General features: G+C 37.6%; 2 protein-coding genes across 5 annotated transcripts in view; one reads left to right on the top strand and one right to left on the bottom strand.

The window, feature by feature from the left end:
- The window catches only part of FRMD6 (FERM domain containing 6), a 231,805-nt gene that overhangs the window by 48,980 nt on the left and 157,147 nt on the right, over window positions 1–25,678 (bottom strand). For 3 of the 4 annotated variants that reach the window (XR_007412322.1, XM_025442844.3, XM_025442848.3), the window contains exon 1: window positions 25,409–25,555. The exons of the other annotated variant lie outside the window; for it this stretch is intronic. The gene's annotated coding sequence lies outside the window, so the exon portion shown is untranslated. Of the gene's footprint in view, window positions 1–25,408; window positions 25,556–25,678 lie in introns of those variants that run through there. 4 annotated transcript variants of the gene reach the window in all.
- On the top strand, window positions 17,151–25,640 carry LOC112657889 (basic salivary proline-rich protein 1-like). The gene is made up of 2 exons (XM_025444033.1): window positions 17,151–17,165; window positions 24,540–25,640. The coding sequence occupies exons 1-2, from the start codon at window positions 17,151–17,153 to the stop codon at window positions 25,638–25,640; spliced, it is 1,116 nt and encodes a 371-aa protein (XP_025299818.1).

Here is a 25,678-nt window from a genome sequence, read left to right as displayed (position 1 = left end):
ACTGTATTCTCATCTGGATTTCTAAATGTTCTGTCTTGTTTCATTCTTTAAGTCGGCCACCCCAACCATGCTGCCAAGGTGACCTCACTTTTTTCTCTCTCCAAATGTTCACTTAAATTCTAGTTGTTTAACATATAGTGTAATATTGGTTTCAGAGAATTTTGTGATTTATCACTTACATACAACACCCCATGCTCATCATAAAAAGTCCAGAGTGACCTCATTAAATGGCACATCCAATCCTGCATCTCACATCCCAGCTCACACACTCTTTCATGCTACAGCACTTCCATAGGAGAACATCTAAACTCTAAGGCACAATCTTTTACCATTGGGTTCCATCCGGCCTCTGTGTGGGCATTCTCTAACTCATGCAGTACATTTACTACAATTGTTTTCATTGTAGCTCTCCGAGCAAGTCTTTCTCTCATATGTCTGTGCTTTTTACTGTACTGTTCCCTCTGCCTAGATATCCTCCCTGGCCTATTATCCACTCACCTCCAAAAGAACAAGAAGCTTCGTTCTCCCCCAGAAACTCAAGATACTTGTCTGGGAAGCATGCTTCCACATTGGAAGGAAGCTGATGGGTCATTTCCCTTGCACTCTTATCACCCTTGTACTTGTTGGCAAGTCTGTCTCCCCACAGAGAACTGGAATCTCCTCCAGGGTAGGATCCATCAGCATCATGTCTCTAATGTCTGCAGTAGAATTGGGTCTAATAATAGGCAAACAGTAGGAAGCAAGGAGTAACTTATTTATAAATTCACTAGATATTTGAATTTTCTAGCAATTAAGATTAAAATCATATTTTCCTTGTCTTTAAAAGTAGAAGACAAACATGAAAGAAAATTAATTTCCAAATATTTTAACAAAATACAGTTTCTAAGACAGCTTCCCTGTGTATCAAGTTAAGCCAACTTATGTGAAAGCAAATATATTAAAAAATACATTGGTTGGGAGGCATTAAATGGCAAATACCAAAAATATCCAACCCAAACTTGAACTCTGCAGCCAAACTGCCTGAGTTTGACTATTAGCCAGCTATTTCCTAGGTATGTGACCTTTGACAAGTCCTTTCACCTCTACATCTCGGCTCCCGTATCTGTAAAATGGAAATAGTTACAGCATCTACTTTAAAAGATGACATAGGCACATAGTAGATACTATAGAAATGTCAACTCTTAGTAAATTAGTTAAATGCTATTAGGAAAATTTATAAATACCAAAGTAACTTGAAGGCTACCAGTAGGATGAAAGGGCTTATGGGTAGTTTGATGTGGTAGTTTGAGATGTCATGCAAAACCTGGTTTTTTCCTGGTACCCTTTAAGGTTTGCATCTCTCTGAGTGGTCAAATAAAAAAATAAGGAAGCAAACATGAGTAATGATACTCACCCTAACTGGATGTCTTAACTCACCAGCCACCCATCATACAGCAGGGGCAAAGAATAAAGATTAGATGGGGCCAACTGTGGGCCATCTCTAGAGGTAGAGGTAGGATCAACTTCCCCTGAAGTACATGGGCATCAAAACAAAAATCTGAGTACCTTTGGGAAGCTGGGAGATGAGGGGAGATGCTAAATAGGGAACCAACAAGAACAAAGGCAATGGTAAAATTCATGAATTTTAAACCAGAGAAACTTTATTTTTTTCATAGCCATCTGTATTCAAAAGTCATATCAGGTTTAGCAACCAGGCACAAAAATTCCTTTCAACCAAGATGAATTTCTAGCATGACATCGCCAACAAAAAGTGCTGTTCTCAGGGAAAATCCTCCAACTTAGAAGCATCTGCTTCTAATTTCCACAATGAAATCTTTGATTCCTTCATTCATGGGACTTGCACTCAATTCCCTCTGACACTGGAACTGCAGCTTTCTAGATAATGATTTTGCTGTGAAATTCTTATTATCTGGTAGTAACAGAGAAATTCTTATATTACACACAAATCTTTAACATTATACTCTCTTTGGAAAAAAATATTTCAGGAGAAAAATAAGTAAAGTTAATGTGAAGAATATATACAATTCTTTCCTATGAATACAAAGTTCAAAAACAGGTGACTAACCAATAATTCACTCAGGGATACATACATGTATTGGTAAGACTATAAAGAAAGGCAATGTAATGATTAACCTCAAAACTGTACGGGATGGAGTAGTCTGGGAGTAGGGGATGTCTTCTGAAAGAGGAAGGAGCAACAAAGGAGCTACAGAAATTATTATTTTACTTATGCTTGGTAGTGAATACAATGATGTTGACTACTATTATTGTTTTAAAATGTACATAGACACTATAAGCATTTTCCTGTGTATTTAATAATTAACAAGTAAAATTTATCAGAGGTGGTATTATTGAAAATGCTGTGAATAATTACATACTGGTGATTAAACTTGAAAAAAATACATAAGGTAGGACAAATATACAATTCTGTTATAATACCCTACTACTGTTAACATAAAACAAATCCTATACAAAGACTTGAACTACAGCAAACTAAAATAATCCTTATAAAATATTATTGTGCTTATTGCACAATTGTTTCTATGGCCCAGAAATGGGGGAAAACCTTAGATATTCTGGTATTGTTAATGAAATCTCATAAGAGTATTCACAATTTGGTAGTATGTGTATGTATCAATTTCTGGGGTTCTATCTACTACTAAATGGAAAGATAATGCAATAAAATAACCACCAAATGAAAACTTTATCACTGTGTCAGATATTACAGATGATCTATTCCAACCCCTTATTTTTATTGGTAATGAAACTGATACTGTGAGACACTGACCTGCCAAGATGATACCAGTCAGTTTTAGGTACCCAGTGTGCTATACTTTTCAGGATTTTTCTTCTCTAAATTCTGTTCAAAAGCTCCCATGAGTAGGGAACAATTTAATTTAAACTAGTCTCTTTAAAAAATTTATTTTTTATATAAAGATAACATGCTAAAATGCTTTAGTGAAGCAAATGTACCCAAACACTAATAAAATCTGCCTTCCATGCTGACAGTTGTAGAATTATATGTAAAAACGTTTATGACACCAGAAAATGAGTTTGAGATCCTAGGAATCCAAATTTTACCCTTATATACATAAATTATGGGCTGCAATTATTTTGCTAGCCAGACACATCTGAAAAAGTAGCATTTGCAGCAGGACACACTCTTACACACGCACACATACTGTTCATGTGCCAAACGTGCAGAATGGTGTAAAGTAAAACTCACAGGTCCAAGTATTCTTTACAGTAAAAGAAGATCAAAAGCACAATCTATAGACTTCAAAGTAAAAGATTCCTCCAGACATTTTAATAAGGCTTTATATTGCTACAAAAGTTCTTATTTAACATCCCATTGGGGGCTTGCTGTGAATACATAAGTTAGAGACAAAGTTCTCACATAAACTTATAAAGACATCTGAAAATATCAATATCAAAAGTCAGAGAAAACATTTATTTTAATTTAAAAAAAACTTGAAACTCTAATTTCAGTTTTAAAAGCCTTTACATAAAAAAAATTGATAAAATTTTCATTTTATATAGGGCTTCCCTGTTATATATGGCTACCCTATTCCCCTGGGGCATCATCCAATCATTAGCCAATCTACTCTAAGAAGACTGAAATGATTTGTGCTATTCTGCAGAAACACAAATCCAAAACTGTTAAGGCAGCTGTCGGGAACATCACTGAGAACCAAGGCTGTATACCTTAGGTTTTCCCCAAGGTAATCTTCAATCAGAAGTTGGCTCTCTCCTACCCATCATCCAGTGTTAAATTCCCTTAGCTTACTTTTAGAAGATTACCACCATAAATTTGCCAGCTCCATTAAGTGTGAAATCTCATTTTCAATAGTATTTACCTATATAGTCTATTTCCCATACACCAATTCACAGGCCTTGTTTCTAGACTCTTCTCAACCAGGGTTTTGAAATAAGAATAAAACAAAGTCAAATCAATTATTATCGGTGTATTTCAAAGAGAGTAGAAGCAAAGTCATTTATCAGTGAACCTCAGAGCTCCCTGGTGTGTAAAGTCTACAGAGTCCAATAGTAAGTCACTGAATTGCCCAGTCAAGTCACCTCCATTTGACTTACCTGTTCATTAGTTTTTCTGGTTCTGTGATGTGCATCCCCCCTACACAAAGCCAAAGGACAACATTCCTTCTTATAGTAATCATCCTCTAATGCTTTGAGAGGAGACTTAAAAGTCTGTTTTTTAAAGGGTGTGGAGGAAGGAAATCAGAATTACACTTTACCCTAGATGACAGGGTTAATCCTCCATGAAAAATGGAACCACAACTCAACCTTGAAGTTAAAACCAATCGAACAAACAAAAAACAGAAACCAAACTATCTCTGTTTAGCACTGCTTTTTTTTTTTTTTTTTATATGGCTCTAATCATCCTGGAAAGGGAACAAGTCCTGAGGCCCATCTATAGACTTTTATCCTGAAAAACGAGATGAGCAGCCTATTCCAAGGTCAGCCATTCCTCAGGCATGACCACTGCCCAACACCAATGGTGCGTCACTGTCACCTTACTCCCTTAATTATATTCAAGAAAATGTTATATATTGCCTACAGATGCCTTGGAATCATATCATCTCAGATCCAGAAGCAAAACTACTCAAGGGTTCAAAAAGTACTCATTAAGAGAGGAGTGCATATTTTCCTTCATGACCTTCACATTTGGAAAAGTGAATTAAGAAAATATATTGTTGGTACTAATCATGGGCTCTCTAGGGAAACCCGGATGAAAATTCTTGTTCAGATAAGATTTGGAAAGTTGTAAGATATCTACTGGTAACCTTCGATTTAGTTCTTGATAATGAAGAGACAAATCCTGAAATTCCCTCTAAAGAGTCTTCCAAATACATCTTCCAATTGCATTAATCTGTCTAGAATTTGGAAATTACTTGCTCTAAGAGTAGAAGAGATGACAGTTTATGAAAAATCTATAGCTAATATTACACTCAATAGTGAAAGACTGAATGGTTTTACCCTAAGATGGGAATCAAGCATGTCTGCGCTTACTACTTGTATTCAAAGTTGGAAGGCTTACTAATTTTCAGACTTACTATAAAAAATACATATATTAATCAAAGTAGCATTATACTGGCCTAAAGAGATATCGGTCAGTGGAACAGAGAGTCCAGAAATAGAGGCATACCTAAAAAGTCATTTGATTTTTGATAAAAGTGCTAATGTATTTTTAGTGAGGGAATAAGCTTTTAACAAATGGTGCTGGAACAATTAGATATTCATATGGAAAAGAAATGACCTCAGCCCAAATACAAAGACAAATCAACTTGAAATGAATTATAGATCCAAATATAAAAGCTAAAACTGTAAAACTTATAGAAAACTTGCAGGATATCTTTCTGATCAAAAAAAATTTTTAAAGGATAAATTGGGCTTCTTTACAATAAAAAATTCTGTTCTTTGAGGGACAGAGATCGAGTTCAGGGATCGAGTCCCACACAGGCTCCCTGCAGGGAGTCTGCTTCTCCCTCTGCCGATGTCTCTGCCTTTTCTCTGTGTCTCTTGTAAATAAATAAATAAATAAATATCTTAGAAAAAAAAATTATGCTCTTTGAAAGTCACTTTAAAAATGGCATTGCAATCCCCAGACTGGAAAAAAAAAATTTTTTTGTTTTTTGTTTGTTTGTTTTTATTTTTTATTGGTGTTCAATTTACCAACATACAGAATAACCCCAGTGCCTGTCAAATTTAAACAGTCACTTCACTGAAAAAGGTATGCAAATGGCAAGTAAGCATTTGAAATGATGCTCAATATTATTAGTCATTAGGAAAATGCAATTAAAAACTACAGTAATATACCACAATGCATACCCTTAGAATGTTTAAAATTGAAAAGACTGGGACGCCTGGGTGGCTCAGCGGTTGAGTGTCTGCCTTCGGCCCAGGGCGTAACCTGGAGTCCTGGGATCGAGTCCCACATCAGGCTCCCTGCATGGAGCCTGCTTCTCTCTCTGCCTGTGTCTCTGTCTCTGTCTCTGTCTCTCTTCTCTCTCTGTGTGTGTGTCTCTCATGAATAAATAAAATCTTAAATAAAAATAAAAAATAAAATTGAAAATACTTAATACCAAGACTTGGTGGGAATTAGGAGCAATGAGAACTCTCAGACACTACTGGTGAGAATGTTAAATGATATAACTACTTCAGAAAACAACTGAAACAGCAGCTTCTTATAAGGTCAAACATTCATTCATCATAGAACTCAGATATCTCATTCTTGGATATTTGCCCAAGATAAATGAAAAGATACATCCACCAAAGAGTTATACTTTAAAATCCTTATCAAAATACCAATAACATTTTTCATAGAACTAGAACAGATAATACTAAATGGAACCACAAAAGACTCCAAATAGAGCAAGCTGTAGCAATCAAAACAGGATGGTACTGGAACAAAATCAGGTACACAGATCAATGTAACAGAATAGAGTACAGAAATAAACACATGCTTATATGATCTATTAATCTATGACAACAGAGGCAAGAACATACAGTGAGAAAAAAGTCCCTTCAGTATACAGTGCTGAGAAAACTAGACAGCTACATGCAAGAGAATGAAACTGTGCCACTTTTTTACACTATACGTAACAGGATTAAGGGCCTACATGTGAAGCCTGAAACTCTAAAACTCTTGAAAGAAACTACAGACAATAATTTCTTTGACATCAGCTTTAACAAATTTTTTCTAGATATGTGTCTTAAGGCAAGGGAAACAAAAGCAAAATTAAACTATTGGGATGACACAGTGGAGGAAATAGGCAACAAAATAAAAGGTCAACCTAATGAATGGGAGATATCTGCAAATGATATATCTGAAGATTTTTATCCAAAATATATAAAGAGCTCATTCAACTCAACACCAAAAAAAAAAAAAAAAAAACCCAAATAATCCAATAAAGAAAGGATAGAAGACATGAACAGATATTTTTCCAAAGAAGACATTCAGATGGCCAACAGACACATGAAAAGATGCTCAATGTCACTAATCAGGGGGAATGCATACCAAACTACAATCAGGTTATCACTTTACATCAGTCAGAATGACTAGATTCAAAAGGCAAGAAATGAAAAATAAATTAATTAATTAAAAAAAAAACCAAGAAATAAGTATTGGTAAGGATATATAGAGAAAAAGGAACCTTCATGCACTGTTGGTGGGAATACAAGCTGATATAGCCACTGTGGAAAACAGTATGAAGTTTTCTTAAAACATTAAAAATAGAATCCTATTAAAAATAGAATTCTATTAAAAATTCTATTAAAATTCTATTAAAAATAGAATTACCATATGACCCAGTAATTCCACTATTGGGTATTTACCCAAAGAAAACAAAAGCACTAATTCAAAATGATATAATATGCATCCCTATGTTTGTTGTAGCATTATTTACAATAGTCAAGATATGGAATGAATCCAAGCATCCATCGATAAACAGATGGATAGAGAAGGTGTCATATATATGCACAATGGAGTATTACTCAGCCATAAAAAAAGAATGAAATCTTGCCATCTGCAAAAATATAGATGGACATAAGGGGTATAATGCTAAATGAAACTAGTTAGATTGAGGAAGACAAATACTGAATGATTTCACTCATACAGAATTTTACTCATATGGAACTTAAGAAGCAAAACAAAGGAACAAATAAAAGAGAAACAAAAACCAGACTTTTAAATATGGAGAACAAAGTGGTGGTTGCCAGAAAGGAGGCTGGTGAGAAGACGGGTGAAATACATAAAGGAGATTAAGAGTATACTTATCTTGATGAGCACTGAGAAATGTATAGAATTGTTGTATCATTTATTGCACATCCGAAACCAATATAACATTGTATGTTAACTACACTTGAAAATTTTAAAAATATAAATGCATTGATTGGTGCCTCAAATTAAAAAAAAAATTACACTTGAATGTTCATAGTAACTTTATTCATAAATAAGTTCCATTTAAAACTGGAAACAATCCAAATATCCATTAATACCAGGTGAATGAATAAACAAATTGTGACAACTGAATACTATCCAATAATAAAGAACTATCAATACATGCACAAAAAAACAAGTCAGATGATTCAATTTACATTGAAATTCTACAAAAGGCAAAACTAGAGATCAGCAGTTGTCCTGAATAATAGAGGTGAGGGAGGAAGAAGGAAAAAAAGGAAGTGGTGGAAGAGAAGACCACTAAAAGGGGTATAGAAAAGTTTGGGCATGACAAAAATGCTCTATATCTTGATCGTGACACTGGTTATGATTATACATATTTCTCAAAAGTTACTAAATTATCTACTTTAGAACTTCATTTTTATTATATGTAGTTTATATAATAAAAGTTTTTTTAAAAAAAAATCTAACAAATCTACATGTTCATTAAACTGCCATATATGTTAAGTAATACCATATTACCTCAAACCCCTTGCTTCATGACACAGAGTATAAACAAAAGTGATACAGTGCAATATTAGTCAAACTAGCTAAACCTATGGCTTCAGAAAGTTTGAACTGATACCTTAAAAACTAAAATGCAGGATTTATGGTGATTTGGAAAAAGACTCTAATTTTAAACAATACTAAGTGAAAACAAAGGTTGGCCTTTTATGTTTACCAATGGTATCACGTTGTAAGAATTCTGGAGAGATAAAATTTCTTGTTAAACAAAAATTGTGCAGCAGACTTTTAAACAGGTAGCATTTCACTTGTCACGTGGTATAAAGGTTCATTGTCTGTCTGCCCTCATCAACCAGGCTCTAACTTCCAGAGGATGGGTCCATGCCTTATTCATCACTGAATTTCCAGCAAAATGCTTGGCATATAAATGATAGCTGAATGAAAGAAAGAATTGCAGATGTTCTCATGCTAAATTTGTATTCATTTGCAAAGCCCACACGTTAGTAAAAGTTCCTACAGAAATGCCTGTGGTATGTTTCCACAAAATACTAGCACTTAAAGATTAACATTCTAAAAAGAAATCAAGCAAATGTATTTAATGTTTTACCTTTAAATGTATAATATGCAATCATTTCAAAACACCTTTATTCTAATTTTCCTTTACTAACCAATCCAAAAACTTACTAGAAATTTTTTTTCAAGGTAACAGAAGCTCTGAACAAATGATTAATAGTGTGAAATTTTATGCATATCTTGCTGTCTTCTAATAAAATCCAATAATTGGGAATTTTGTGCCAAGTTAAATGCATTATCACAGGAAGCACAGTATGTTTGAAGACTACCCTATCTAGTCCAGACTGAAACAAAAATTCTCTATGGCAAAATCAATATAAACTAATTAAGGAACATAAGTTGATTTAGTATCTGGCAGAAACTAAAATTGACTTAAAAAGGTACTAAAAAAAAGGAAATCAAAATGTCATACCTCATTTTGCAAATACTCTAGAAATGTTTTATCAACAGAATACCTGTGACTGGTAACAAGAGAAAAGCAAACGCCTCAGGGTTAGCAGAAGAGTATCATGTTCTGGTTTTGTCACAAACGGTATCATGTAAAGTTGTCAAGTCACTCAAATTATCTAACCTCCTCATCTATAAAATAGAGGGATACTACTCTGAAGATCAAATATAGTAACCAAAGTAAAAATTCCTTTTCAAACTGCAAAATGTCATATAGATATAAAATACTCTGATGCCAGAATATCTAGTTTAAGGAAATACATGCTCACCTTCAATTTTTAAGAAAGAGATAATATCTATGAATCATGGTTCTTAATCTGATGGATACTCTGCATCCTTGCCTGAGCAGTGTATGCCCATGCAGAGTTGTACAACATTTGCGCTTCATTTTAGAGTGTCAGAGTCTCCCTTTCATGACCTGCAGTCCAGGGTAAACACTATAACAATTTCTACATAACTTCTTTCTCCTGACAGGAGTAGTAAATTATTGTCCCAATAACAATATAAGACCCTGAGGTGTGTCTGTACAGGATATCATGTTTACAAAGCACTTTCAAATATACTACTTCATCTTAGTAGTATCTTCCGTTACCTAACAATACTTTAAGATCTGTGACCTCTCTCAAATATCAGATATAATTCAACTTCTGAACAGTGATCCTTTATAATACCAAACTCTAATGATAAAATTCTTAACATACATATAGCTATACTTCTATCTGTATTTATCTAGAAAAATCTCAGTAGTTAAGATGCATATACCATTCTGAAGACCTATTATTTTATTTTACATTTTAGCATCTCAGAGAATTGAAAGAACACAATTTGGAATTATTCTTACAATTACATAATTATTCCCATAATCAACCATTTAAAAATATAGACATATTATTTTAAAAAATTATCATAGAAAGGTAATCAGTAACATCTTGATTTGTTTCTTTGAGGAAAATGTTCTATTTTATAGCTACATTCTATTGGTAATCTTCAAAATTCAATCTTTACTGTTTCTGAAAACTTAAAATTTATATTTTTCACACACACAAAATTTATATTTTTCAATGCCACATTAAATCTAAATACATATTACTGTTATGAAAGTTATGTTTTATTCATATGTCAGACTCAGAAACATGTAACATGGATTTTTATAAACACAGCTTTCAGTTTGTTTTATGGGTCAACCGCTCCTGGCCTGGGGAAAGTTTAAATTCAAAAAGATATTTACAAAATAAATTCCATTATCATCTCACTCCTAGGCCACTGGGCCAAGCACAAAAGTCAAATCTAAGGTCCATGTCATTTTAAGACTACTGCCTCATGGAAAACTTGATCACCAGAACAAGAGTAGACAACACCATTTCAAACCAAGAAGAAAAAGCTGTATGAGTGGTTTGGGCGTTTCCAATGGATTAAGCTTGTCTCTCAGTCAGCCCCGGGAAGCACAGAAATGCTATGCATATTGTATACTGTCCTACGAGAAAACTCATGGCACGAGGAAACAAAAAAATCCTACAACAGCCAGGGAAGAAACACCAAACTAAGGTATTTCAAAAGAGACCTTGTCTTCTTGCATTGAGAAATCGGAGATAATTTCTATTACTGCAGTCTATTGCTAATTTTTAAAACCCAATCTTTACTTATGGTCTTTGAAGGTTTATGGAACAAAATTTGTATTTTTCACACCCTTTTGAATATTGAGCCTTAAAATACATATTTCCAATACCAACATGAGATCTGAATATATATCACTGTCATACAATTTATACATACATATCATTACATGTCAGAGTTTGGAGCTAAACATAAACACAATTCTGTTATTTTTTTTAAAGATTTTATTTATTTATTCATGAGAGACAGAGAGAGAGTGTGTTAATTATTTTTAATGGGTCAAATGCTTCCCTAACTTCCTGAAGGTTTAAATCTAGATGACAGTTCTCTCACGTTATACATTTAAAAAGCCATAATACTGTTAGGTTTACATCAAGAGCCAACAATTAACTAGGAGCTACGTAAGAATTCAAAAGAACAGAAACATGGCATCTCGTGTCCTCAAAACATCTTACTGCCTACCTGGAAAGACATGACAACGTCCTTAGCACAGACAATAACATCATAGAAAAGAAAAAGATACACAAACACGAGTCACCACCACAATATGTCTGGTCAGGATTTAAGCACTAGAAAATGTAATTCAACTGACCACTAAGCAGCCTACCAAGCCCCCAAACAATATTTCATAGCCTTTCCCATCCCCTTGGCAATTGAATATTTCAGTCTCAACTGAAAATAGTTTATACATTAAAATGCATTAACTTAGATCCTATATTTAATACTGCTTACTAATTTCCTGCAAACTTATTAGTCAGATACAAGTCTAGTTCAAGAATACATAAGCCAACCAATCATTAAAGGAAACTTCATGTTATAAGTTAGATAACTTTCATTAGCTTTCCCTGCTAGTTTTTACTCTGCAAGTAAAATTCATAAAAATTTCTCTTTACATTTCTATAGGCACCAGTAAAAGCAAATATTTAGTAAATTGCAAATTATCAGTTAAACATCCTCTTCATAACTTAAAATTAATTTGTGCTCAGTTAATGCACATTTAGGGTTGAAAAGATTGATCTGGAATTTATTTTAAATTCTACATATGACACTTGACATTTCTTAAAAAACTATTCCCTGATCTGATTTCCTTAAATTCCCTTAAGCTCACATCTGAAAAGCCTGGGTTTATTTGAACTAAAACTTCCTAAATATGTTAATTTTTCCAAATCTCCTTCTATAATTACTAGTAACATGAGTTTCTCAACAGAAATTTCAGAAATGGCACCACTGCAGCTGACCTTTGTTTCAGTGTGACACTAAACTATGCAAAAAATTAACTTTACCACTATATTTAGATGGGTTTAGTTAAGTATAGAATTCTATTTTCTTTGGGAAAAAATGTCTAAAGCATTTCTGATTGCCGTGATAAAATACATACACCATACAAAATTCCACTCTATTTTTTGGCTCACATATGCCACTAACTTTACTGCTGAGGTTTTTCATAACACCATACTACACCACTCCAAGATCAGCTGATAAACTATTAATATTTTTAGTCATAGGCTTGGAAACAGAAAATAAAGGTACTAACCACTAGTTACTCTTAAGGGAAGAAATCAGCTTATTTTTTATATTTTTGGAAGCCATAAGAAAAGTCCTTATTTCAAACATCTTTAAAATAATTATGGTTTCATAAAATTAAAGTTGGTTTCCAAGTTAGCTATATCTGAAATATCTAGTCCATTTTCCCATTTGTCTTCATTTACTTATTCAAATGGAGTTCAACTCAGGTACCAAACAAACTCTAAAGTTATAAATTATACTTCTTTTTTTATCATTAATGCAATGACTGCAGCAAATGGTTAAGTTCTTTAGAATAGTTTTTTTTTAACTCTTATTTTGTTACAGAAATTACCTCCTAATTTACTTGTTTCTAAGGTTAAATTTTTACATTCAAAATATTTTGCAAATTGATGGAATTATGAGAAAGTCAGGGAGTTTAGAATTCAGCTGTGTTATACTCCCCATGAAAGCCCCACCCTCAGACCCAAGTGCTCTGTTATAAGGTCTCAAAACACCCCCTGCTTTTTGGTAATACTTACCAGAATTGAACAATTGTATACTCTGTTATTTAATATCTGTCTTTCCAGCTAACAGGTTAAAGAGGACTACATAAAGTAGGATGTACTAAGCTCCCATAAAGTAATAGACGTTATGCACCAAAATAGAAGCAGAAGAGCAAGTACGGCCCAGACTACGTATTAGTCTGATAATGGAGATAATAGAAGATAGTGAAGAGAACAATTTGGTTAGACTTACTTAAGGATTGTGAGAGGAAAAAAAAAAAACAAACAAACAAAAAAAAAGGATTGTGAGAGGACACTGGAAAATAATCCAAATAACTATAATACAAGGACAGTAAATTCATGTGCCTACAGGGGCAAGCAAGAAAGGAATAAAGCCTGCAGAATGAAAATGCCAACAGCCCACTTGTTCTCAATGTCAGGGGCAAGAGGATCTCTTCTAGGGACTTTGGTGGACTGCAGAGTACAAACCCCAAATAAAAGGGAAGCTGTTGTGTTGCTCAAAAATATATATATATATTTCCACACCTTCTGGTTTTTCAAAAGAAGTTGCAGAATTCAATTTTCTTTTTATTAAAAATTTTCAACTTTTAAATGTTGGCAAATAAATGTTTTGATACTACGTTAGAAACCAAAACATGTCTGCAGCCAGTCTTCCTTCCCACAGGTTTGCAGCTCTGGTTTGGCATGTTGAATTCCATGCTTAAGAGATCTGGTCTTCATCCTGTAGTCACTGACTTATGAGACTTCACATTTATTTCAAAATTTGCTTAGTTTTATACTTCTGTACACTCCAGTATTTATCACGTAAAACACCTAGGGCTGCCAAATTATTTCACATTGGCCTTGTGTCAGAATTTCTGTTACAAGCCAATTACGCTCATTTAACTAACTGTGGAGTGAAGTTTCAGCTGAAAAAACATTCAAAATGATACTAATAAAGCACTGTTGACAGAGCAGTACCTAAGAGAATGATGACATTATGTGTATATCACAATCCACTAGAAACATATAGTCCCCTGGAGTTCCACTTCTCAAAAAACATGCGCCATAATCCCCTACAAAGGAAAAGCTCTTGTTCCTTCTAGCATTTGCCCATAATTAGCAACTTTCTAAAGCCTATTACTATATCTTTCTTTTATTACCAAACAACACTCAAACATATGTAACCAAATTTTAATTCTTCCATTCGCTGTAAGCTTTTAACTACCCAAAAACAATATTTAAGCATTAAAGGCCTATGTGTTAACATTTTAATAAGCTTAGGGAAAGAAAAGATAATTAGTATCAGAGACTTGTTGATTCATTTTGATGATAGTATTACAGAAAGTTAGCATTATAATTCAAAGGTAATTCCCAGAAGGGAAAATTCTTGGTGCATAATTATGATATACAATACAGAACTATGAAAATTGCCTAATCACATGCTTTGAAATCATATTCACAATGGAAGTTATCAACAAGGTGTAAAAGAAATATTACACAAGCAATGTTTCTATTAATTTTCTCTGGCTCTTGAGATCCCCTAACCTGAGCCATCCATTTTGTGAATGAAGGCTTCCAGGTTCCTGGGGCACTAGGATGTGTGGCTCGTCAGTTGAAACCTATCACCATTGCTGAAAAAGAAACCAACCCAATGCACAGGTCTCCCTGGGGTTCTGTTGTATCCTTTTCATATAAAGGATCAATGGGTTGAAGTAAAGAACATGTCTTTATATTAGAAACACAACAAAACAAAGTCTCAACACAAAGTGACAGTGTTTCCAGGGTATGGTTTTTATCAAAGGGATGCAATATAGAGTAAAGGAACCGCATTAGAACAGGTTTTCTACTTAAACTAACTAACTAACTAACTACACTCTACACACTAGGAGATTTACACTAGGAGTTTCAGAAGGAAACTCAGAGGCTCCCCTCATCCCTGTCAAAGCCTGCTGAAAATTTTCAAGGCCTCTAGTATTCTGAAGCCCCACCCCACAGTCTATCAGACATATTAAAGTGTACTCATATTCAATATTGGATATTTATAATATAAGAAACTGAAAATAAGAATTTTCTTTCAAAAGCGTTTTATTCCCCCTTGAGCCCACTCTGATCAGGTTTCATCCCCACCCCTCCACTGACACAGCTCTTGTCAAGATCACCAATGACTTTCCTTGCTAAATCCAACAAGCAACTCGGTCCCCACTCCCACTTGATCTCTCAGCAACCTCTGACACCACTGATTTACTCTCTCTTCCCTCAGACACTGTCTTTACTTGACTTCAAGGATATTCTTCCAATTTCCCCCTATTACTGTGGCTGCTCCTTCTCTGTTTCCTTCACTGGTTCCTTCTTACCAATTCAGTCTCTACAGGCTGAAACATCTCAGGCTTAGCCCAAGTACCTAATCACAGTTCATTCTTCCCATCTTATGGGTCAACAGAAATAACAGTATCTTCTAGTAATAACATTTACTCAAGGAATGGAGACATTTAACTAGGTCTATCATGTTGGAAACACGTGCATATTTCCTATGTCGTAAGATAATTTCTTAGGACATTTTTTTCTCTCCTTCAACAAACTGTAAATACTAGTATGACCCAAGGCTTGGTTCATGGATTGCTTTCTCTGTCTACACACATTCCTCAAAAAATCCCATCCAAATTCCGTTGGCACCTTCCAAATGTGAATCTCCAGCCTGGATGTCTTAAACTCCAGATTCCTATATACAACAACCTACTCAACTTCTCCACTTGGAACTCGAACATCACATGTTAAAAACAGCTCCTAGTTATCTTTCCCAAAGCAATTCCTCCAGCAAATCCCCATCTTGGTTCATGGCAACTCCATAATTATGCAAAAAGCCTTGATGTTATCCTTACTCTGATCTCTCTCATACTCCTCTAACAGTTGGCCAGGAAATCTTAGTGGTTTGATCTACAAAATAAACACCTAGTCATTTCTCACCACCTCCTCCACTGCTATTGACATTTCTCCCAAAGCTGCTCCCTTGTATCCCTGCTTCTACTCTTGACCACCTTGCTCCATTTTTCTAGCTCAACATAGCAGCCAGTGATTCTATTAAAATGCAAATCAAATCCTCTTACTCTTCTGCTCAAAGCTCTCTAGTGATTGCCCATTTCACTCAGTGTAAATGCCTAAATTCTTAAAATGGTCCACCAGTCAGAACTTACCTGACATGCCACCTAAACCTCTTTGACCTCCTGTACAACTACTTTGTGACCTTCTCATCATTCCTGAAACACACCAGGCACATTTCTGCCTGGGACCCTTGCTAGTCTCTGCTGGAACACTCTTCCCCTCAAGTATCTCTGTATAGCCAACTTCTTCCCTAGAGTCATCTCAGTGAGTCCTACCAATACCATACTACTTCAAGTGCCAAAGTCTCCACTACCTTCCTCCAGCACTACCAATGTCCCTTACCCTGTTCTATTTTTCTTTTTCCAATCACAGTACTTTCTAAAATACATATAAAATTTGCTTTGTTGTACTTATTGTTTACCTTCTAATAGGATATAAGCTCCATGAAGGCAGGGCTTTTGTCTTATTTTGTTCACTGACATATCTCTAGGGCCTAGAACTGTGCCTGGCACACAGTAAACATACATTATAATTAAGTGAATGAAGTTAAATAAACATTTAATAATTTCAATTTCGATGTTTTCTTTTAATATGAGTCTTTTACTAGATCCTAACTTTTTGTTAGAAAAAAGCTCCTTTGTGCTTGAAGAATAGAAAGATCCCAGCCTGACTTCATGGCCTAACACAAATCCAGCAGCCCCAAGGAAACAAGGGACATTCTACCTTTAGCCATTAGTAATTCTGTACTCTAAAACTAGGACTCCATTTAGCACTTATCTGGAAACATATAATTCCTTTCTACACACATGTATTCTGTTCCCTCACCTAGACAAGAAGCACTTTGGCAGGGCATGTACAAAGTATCCAACATGGTGCTGGATACTTCATGGAGATGTAAAACCTATTTTTTGATGGACTTCGTAAACTTAATGCTTTAAAAAGTGTTCACTAAGTTAAAGACATTACACAATGCATAACAGGACATGGTGTTATGCAAGGTAGGTCCTGCTTTAATGAACACGGCAAAATGATACATCATGACTATTCTGGAAGATCCTGTGTCGATTTTGACTGGGCTTATAATTATGCTGTTTAGATGTAAATGTGTCTTTCTAATGTGCTTAACTTTGTTTTTCTTAAACGCTCCTTTTGAAATTTTCAGACTATTAATTTCCATTGAATGAGTAGTTTAAAATCTTAAGCTTTGGGACTCATGAGAGAAAATTATAAAGGGGTCTGACCCACATTATATAAACTATGCCAATGGTGGGGGGAAGTGGGGATGAGAAAAATAAACAATTGCTTTATACCAATAATCGTGGTTTTCTTTAAAAGTACATAAAATCAATAGGGTACAAGACATGGGCCACTGGTACTAAGTTAAAAATACTTTGCACAATCTTCATTATCATAAAGAGTATTTTTTTAATCTGTAGATTTATTTTTTGGCATCTGGAAAGGAATAATTATCTAGTAAGCAGAAGCTGAGAGATTGAGTGAGACTACTGGAAATTAAAAGAGAATTAGCGGGATCCCTGGGTGGCGCAGTGGTTTGGCGCCTGCCTTTGGCCCAGGGCGCGATCCTGGAGACCCGGGATCGAATCCCACGTCAGGCTCCTGGTGCATGGAGCCTGCTTCTCCCTCTGCCTGTGTCTCTGCCTCTCTCTCTCTCTGTGTGACTATCATAAATAAATAAAGAAAAAAAAATAATAATAATAAAAAAATAAAAGAGAATTAGGGAAAATCAATCAACCAATTAGTGATCAATGGGACAGGCCAGCAGCTACTCTCAGTGCAGTGATACAGATTGTTCAATATCTGTAACTGAGAAATACTATGTTTTGCTGTCTGCTGAATGTTATCAAAAACAAAATATAATAAAATCTCAGGAGCTACTTATAAATTAAAGGCTCAAGAACTACCAAGAAAACTATAAATCCTATGCAACATTTTTTTTTGTCTTCAGTAATAACAGCTAACATTACTTGACAATTTGCCATGTGTCAGTCAGACTATATCATTGCTTTATATGTACTACTTCATTTAAAAATCAAAACAGCACTGTGGCACAGTTACTATCTTTATCCTCACTTTCTAGATAAGGAAAAGGAGGTTCAGAGAATTAAGTAACTTCCTCAAGGTTACACATTGGAAGATAGTGGAGCCTGGATCTGGGCCCCAAAAGAGGATATCAAAGACCTCGTTCTTACTGTTATACTTACCTGTTTTTCTTCCTTGTTGCTTCTGAAACACACTACTCTTTTCTGCAGTAATATCGGCGATCAACTTGTCAGAGCTGTGATCCTATGGTGACGCAACGCATTTTTAAAAAATTTTCTAAGAGTATACATGCTAAGTTTTTGCTGTTCTAAGCAGTATATAATTTGAGCAGGATATATTTACTACCCATTTGTAAAACTTCTGTTATTTTACCTGTGTTTCACCTTCATAATGAGCCTACGTGAAAATTCTGAGCCTTTTCTTAAATCACAAAAAATGCTCTTTTTCTCTTTAAGGAAACACAAAAGAAAGATTTATATCATTTGTTTTTCTTTATAAGCACTTTGTTTTATCTATTAGATTGCTCATAATCCTATGTTTTACAGTAAATGCTTCCTGGAGACTGCCACAGACTTCAGCATCAGAATTTTACTGTTGTTATAGGTAGAGACAGGATGTTTCCACAGATGTTTATGAAAAGATAACTTGAAGGGGGATAAGGGTGTCCAAGGGAGGAGAAAAGTGTGTAAAAGGTAGGGACATAATGGCAGGAAGAGGCAAACAAAAAAACAAAAAAGAATTTTTCACAATATCTTAAGAATGAACTATTCTGAAAATATTTAGAAAGCAGTCCTTTGAAATTGGGGTCCAGCCTAGATCATTTATGGATCGATGAAAGAATGAGTCAGGAGGAACCTCAAGATGTCTCCTACTTCGCACTTAATACCCAACATCTCACTGGAAAGCCCTAGAACACAGGGAGAAGGAGAAAAGGGAAAAAAGAGAAGTACCAAGGGACTTCTGCATGGGCGCAGAGGCAGAACAGCATTAAGGAGGTAAAATTCTGTCTCACTGGGCTCCTCCTGCTCAGTTTTCTCTGGGCAGGTCTAAGTCTATCTGAACAGAGCCACAGAATACCTTAGTGGCAATCAGAAAAGGGCACCCTATCCTTAGGCCAGTGGACTCACTGCTTGAACTGCAGAATAGTGAGCAGGCTAGGTTTTAGTGCTCAGCACTAATCCAGACTGGACCGAGGGTCAGAAGCAGCTTGTACTCTTGATGCTGTCCTTAGCTGTGAGACTGAGTCACTCAACCTCACAGGGCATCAGTCCCTCCACTTATAAAAACAATGGTGAGGCTAGCTGCCAATGAAGGTCTCCTCCCTCTTCCCAATTCTCAGTTAAAATCTGGCAATATCCAGCTGGTCTACTCCCGTGTCCCTGAAACACTGGATTCTGTGGACTGAGTGTTTTTGTAATGTTGCATTTTTTCTCTCACATTTCTTAAGTATTTTTCTCTTTTAATCTTGAGACTATACTCTCAACTCCAAAGTACTCAACTTTTCTTGAGCCATCAAAAGGTCATACCCCAAATATCAGCCCCAAACTAACCCAAATGTCTATCAAAAGGACATAAACTGTATACATTTATCCACAGAAATAAAAGGAAAAAGAACTGCTACTTGCATCAGTTTGGACACAACACTATGTTGAGCTGAAGACAGAAAAAAAGAACTTATATGTGATTGCACTTAAATGCAGTCTGAGAACAGGTTAAAACTAACCTGTGGCAATTGAAGTCAGAGCACTGGTACCCATGGGGCAGGGATTACAAATGTAAGGAGAGGCTTCTGTGTGTGTGGCGGGGGGGAGGGCGGGGGAGAGATGAAGTAATGATCTGGTTGTTGTTTTTTTTTGTTTTTTTTTTATTTGGATGCCTGGATATGATCACTTCGTGGTATATATTTCTGATCTGTGCATTTTTCTGGTTGTATCTAATTACTCAATAACATGTTAAACGAAATAAAGCCACAGGGACCCCCACTCCCAAAACCATCTACTGAAATTGGACAGTACAAGTGCTGCTAGTTGTGGGGAGAAAAAGAACTACTCATTTAATGTAAACCACACATTAAAGCTAAGTGAGCTTTTCATTCATTTCCTAAAATCTTCATCCAGAACTTGCTTGATTTTTATAATGATTTCCTCCTTTATATGAAATTATAGCTCTAAGTTAGTATAAAATTATTGCTTTTCTGTGTTCATATACCTATAAAACATTATTGCTCAAGGTCCTATAATAAATATGTGTCAAACCAGGGTTATTAAAAAAAAAACCTGAAAATATTCCTGGATAATCAATTAGGAATGCTGAAGGTTCTCAATAGTTATTTTTGGTCAGAATTATCCAGTTATCACATTAATGAAATAAACCAGATAACAACCAAATCTCTTAGTTTCTTGCTGTGGAGGTTAAACCCTGCTAGGTAAGGCCACACAAGTGGGGAAAGGCATCGAAGAAAATGCTGGACGCAGACAGCTCCAAGGAAGCTGCAGGCAACACTCCTCTGGCCTATAACTGGTTGATCTGAATTTGGTGTGGCACTACATTTTTCTCCTCCTGAGAAATTTTTTCTTATCAAATCAGTGATTTCTTTCCCCTTCCCAGTGTTCTAGAATCTCTTTTTGATCAATACAGTGCACTACATGACTGCTCCACTGGATCCATATTAAAAGTGATATGGGCAGCCCCGGTGGCCCAGCAGTTTGGCGCCGCCTTTGGCCAGGGGTATGATCCTGGAGACTGGGAATCGAGTCCCACGTCGGGCTCCCTGCATGGACCCTGCTTCCCTCCCTCTCCCTCTGCCTGTGTCTCTGCCTCTCTCTCTCTCTCTCTTTCTCTCTGTCATGAATAAATAAATAAAATCTTAAAAAAAAAAAAGTGGTATTATACAAACTTGCATCAGCAGTAATTACACCACCAAATCATATCAGATAATCTGGACGCACAGGCATAGCTTGTTTCAGTTAAAATTTTATGATAACCATGACCATTGCTACTGTAGAGCCCCTCTGGTCCTACAGCATGGCAAGGAGGCTCTAGTTTCCACAAATTTGGGGGGAATAACTAAGTTTTGTAGAATCAGTAGAATTTAGACAAAAAGTGTTCCCAGTCTTTGAAATGATAAGTAGGGTTGGGTGGGGGGGGTGGAACACAATAATAAACATCCCGTTCCTAAACATTACTTAACATCAAAGCAGCAATTCAACACAAATGCAGGCGAGCCGTCCAGAATAATAATATCACTTAACATCACTATATCAAGTTGTATACAGATAGTGTAGGGCACCTTAATATTAATCCTTTTTTTCTCAGCCAAAAAGATCTTACTTTTTAATTTCCACTTTCAAATAAGTTTTCCCTTCTTCAGCCTTGTTTCAAATATTCATCCTAAATTCAGATTTCCCTTGCAACTCAATGCCCGGTAGTCTACTTCCTCCTTCCTCTCAAATTATTCCTTTGACTTACTTCTACTTATTTTTATAAATAAGCCTCTTCCTTAGAATAATGTGTAATTCAAAAGGCCCTCTCTATTACCCTCCATATCAAAGTTTAACTACAGAGGCCAACAATCTATTTTTCCTGTTTGGGTGTTGGAAAGATACTTTTTTTTTTCCCTTAAGATTTTATTTATCTATTTGAGAGAGAGAGAGTGAGTGCGTGCACAAGAGTGGGGTTAGGTGCAGAGGGAGAGGGAGAAAGAGAAGCAGACTCTCCACTGAGTAGGGCTTGATCCCAGAAACCTGAGATCATGACCTGAGCCAAAGGCAGACGCTTAACCCACTGAGTCACCCAGATGCCCCTAAGAAATGTACATTGTAACTAAAATCACACCAAGCATAAAATTCCATCATTGTATCTTTTCTATTTCTCCCTCCTACACCCAATTGTTTAATACACAATCACAATGTAATTAAACTCCCAAATGTGTAATTACATAATCAAAGACTTCTTAAAAGTATATAATTTTAAGTGTGCAACACACACCTTTTATAACTTTAGTGCTGGAAGTACAGATTTTTTAAAGGACTGGAGTTTTCTCATAGGTTGTCTTAGTTGTTTCTTGGTGAGGGAGCAGGGTAGAGGATTATAAGGACCAACTGCTTTATCAGAAACCACAAACTGTATTACAACAGGATTCTACTGAAGACTGCAAACACACAAAACTCTATTTCCTTTAAAAGAGAACTGGAATTGCATAAATGAAAGCCAAAGATTCTATGCTTTGCCTGTAAGAATACACAATGCTGAATACTTCTGGCTTTCCTACACAGGCCTCATTTACCAAACCAGGGTATTTATAAGGTTTGTATTAACATGGAATAGGAAAAACCCATCTCCGCATAAATACAGAAAACTTTATATTCTTTAGAACACTTAAGACAATATTAAAAGAACTTTAAAGAAGGCCTCTGAAATTTAGTTCTGAACTCAGAAAACCACCTAAGGGATAATTTGTGAATGCCATCTGGGATCCAGGCAGTTTCATCAACAAAAGGGAAAACTTGTTGAGATCATCCAAATCTAAAATTCACATACATTTTTACATCTGGACTGAATTAATCTTTTCTTGGTATACTGGCTTTCATGTAATAAAATAATTGTTTGCAGGTTTTTTTTTTTTTTTTTTTAACCCTCAGTCTCAGAAATCAAAATGTGCAGCATCCAAGTTGAAAACTACAAAGAATTCCTTTATCAAAAAGTTGTGAGACAGGACTCATTTACACTAAACTCTGAACTTGACAATTCAGTCAAAAACAATTCTGTTTGAAACTTTCATTTCAAGCATCTGCCACAAAAGGCTACACAAGTCTATTATGTCATAAGTTCTGAAAGCCAAAGGCTTTATAAGTGTAGTTAAAAGTGGAAACTAAGTCCAGAAACTAGAAAAGCTCTACAACCCCCACTTCCCTGGATTCAGCTAGCCCAACTGAATGAATTTTTACAGATTGTGTTGCCAGAAAAGATTACCTAGCACATGGACACTTTGCTTTCAAACACAGTGTCTTCATGCTAGCACTACTGTTTTCCTGGAGAGCTAAGACCATCTTAAATCAGCAAGTTCAAATTATGTACTTGAAGCTGATAGCTTACCCCAGTTGCCCCCCCAAAAACGAGGGAGTGGAAGTAGAGAAAGATTTCCTTTCTCTTAAGATGTTTTGAGTTCTGCAAGAACTGCTGATTACTGTGGTCCATCAGTGTCAGATCTCAGGCATTTTTACAAGTAATTCAAAAGGGGGAAAATTAGTTCATATTACAGTCAGTCTGCTTTCTGGAGAAGATATCCTGCAGATAACTTGATAGTAGATACCCCCCCAGGGACCCTTCTCTGCTAATGATCCCAAAGGTCCATTTTAATATGAAATATAAATCCAGTATGTTTACAAACATACTGAAAGAGCATTTAAATGTCAGCTGTCTCATACTGTGGAGTAATTTCATTTTTAACAAAATACTTTTATTTCTCAAAGCCACACCCAAGGAAAATGATTAAGTGCTACAAGTTTTATACTACAAAGGACAACAGCAAAAGCATCTGTTTTCCTGCCTCTCTCCTCTGGGTTTCTCCCCTCCCCCAACTCTCTACCGAGCAGGCTGTAAGTCTTGGTGCTTGTTAAAAATCACTTTCTACAATACTCTTCATAATGCTGTAGATTCTGAAAAACTTCTTATCCTTTAACAATGCTGAGACTGACTTTATGCACTGCTCTAAGAAGGAAAAAAAACCCAAAAGTCAAAAGCCTTTTTAATGACAGATGTATTACGGAAAATTTTCCCCACAAAGTTTTGATGCTGTGAAATATCAACTCCCTGAAATCACAGAAAGGAAATGACTTACATTCTTGGAAAATGAAGCCACTAGCAGCTTTCTCCAACAGTATTTTCTAATCCCTAAACTACACCCTGTGGTAACGGTGGAGTATTTCGCGTAAAAGCTAAATTTAAATAGATGCTTGTAAAACCCATAAACAAACATCGTCGGATCTCAGGGGGGGGGGGGGGGGAGGCAGAATCACATACTTTTTTCTGCACACCCAAAAAAAGCTGCAGAGCACAGGCTTGAAGTCCAAGGCAACCTGAGAACGCTTGCTGAAGTTTTCCTTCCCCGCTGTGGGCTATGCAAAGCTCCTGGGGGAAATTCTGGCAAAACAGATTTTTGCCAAAAAAATAAAAACGAGAAGGGTGTAAGGGAGCTAATATTTCTTTGGACACTAAGTACACAACTGCACGGCCTGAACATCTGCCAGCTTTCATTTCAACTTCAAAATATACTTATTTTGACAGCTTTCCATTTATTCATCCCCTTAAAGAAAACGCCCTCCGCACGAGGCTATGCTGTCCCGGGACTCGAGGTGCTGCTCCCAGCCCTGTGGGTCTCACGCGGGGGCCCCCCGCGGTCCATACCTGACAGCGCCCGGCCCTCCTGGAGGACAGGCTGGTGGTCTCCCCTGCCCCGGGCCGGGCCTGCACGCCGCAAGCACCTCCGGGAACCCAAATGCTGCAGGCCGCGCCCCCAACTCGCATCCCACCGAGGCCCCCTTCTGGCGCCGCCGAGCCCCGGCTCAGTCTCGGGCTCCCCGACCAGACGCTTCAGGGACCGCGCTCGGGTCCCTTCCCGCAGCCGGGCTGCCGGGCCCCGGCGCGCGCACAACAGGCGGCACGGCGCCCAGGAACGCAGGCGCCCCGTCAAAGGCGCGGCCGCCGGGGCGCACCCGCCAGGAGCCCCCGGGACAGGGCGCGGAGGACCACGGGGAGCCGAGCGCGGCCCCGTGAGCCCGGGGCGCAGCCCGCAGCCCCCGCCGGCCTCCCGCCCTCGCTGCACTGGAGGCCACGGAGCTCCCCGCCTCCCGCGCCGCGGGGCTCGGCTGCCCCCGGGCCCGTCCTCCCGTCCCGCCGTGGGCGAGCTCCGCCGCTGGAGGCTGGAGGGGCGACCTTCCAGCCCGGTGCGCGACGCCCAGCGCCGAGAAAGCACGAAGGCGGCGAAGAAAGACGCAGGGAAGGGGGCACTGCTTTGGCTGGGGCTCTCGGCTCCCAGAAACCCTCCCCAGGTCCCGTCCGGCCGCCGCCGCCGCCGCCGCCGCCGCCCGGCCGGCAGGGGGCACAGTGGGCAGCCGGGGCGCGGTGGCCGGGCCGGGGGGCGGGATGGGAGCCCCCCCAGGCGCCGAGTTCCCGCTAGTACCTCGCAGAAAGCCCGGAGCGCCAGGCGTCCGACTCCCGCCAGCTCTCGCTCCCTTCCTGCCTCCGCCGCGCCAGCCCGGCTCTTCTCAGCCCCTCAGCCCCGGGAGCTAGACGAGCGCTCCGCGTCCGCCCCGCCCCCGCCTCCCGCCCCGCCCCGCCCACCGAGGCCCCGCCCACACGGCCGCCCCGAGGTGGCGGGGGTGGCGGCCGAGCTGCGGGAGCGGAGAGCCTAGCCTGCGACCGCACGTGGAGCCCTGCCGGCCCCGCCCCG

The sequence above is a fragment of the Canis lupus genome, chromosome 8, assembly GCF_003254725.2.
Source record: "Canis lupus dingo isolate Sandy chromosome 8, ASM325472v2, whole genome shotgun sequence".
Taxonomy (NCBI): Eukaryota; Metazoa; Chordata; class Mammalia; order Carnivora; family Canidae; genus Canis; species Canis lupus.
The sequence above is the reverse complement of the archived record's forward strand: the minus strand, read 5'-3'. Positions and strand labels throughout refer to the sequence as shown.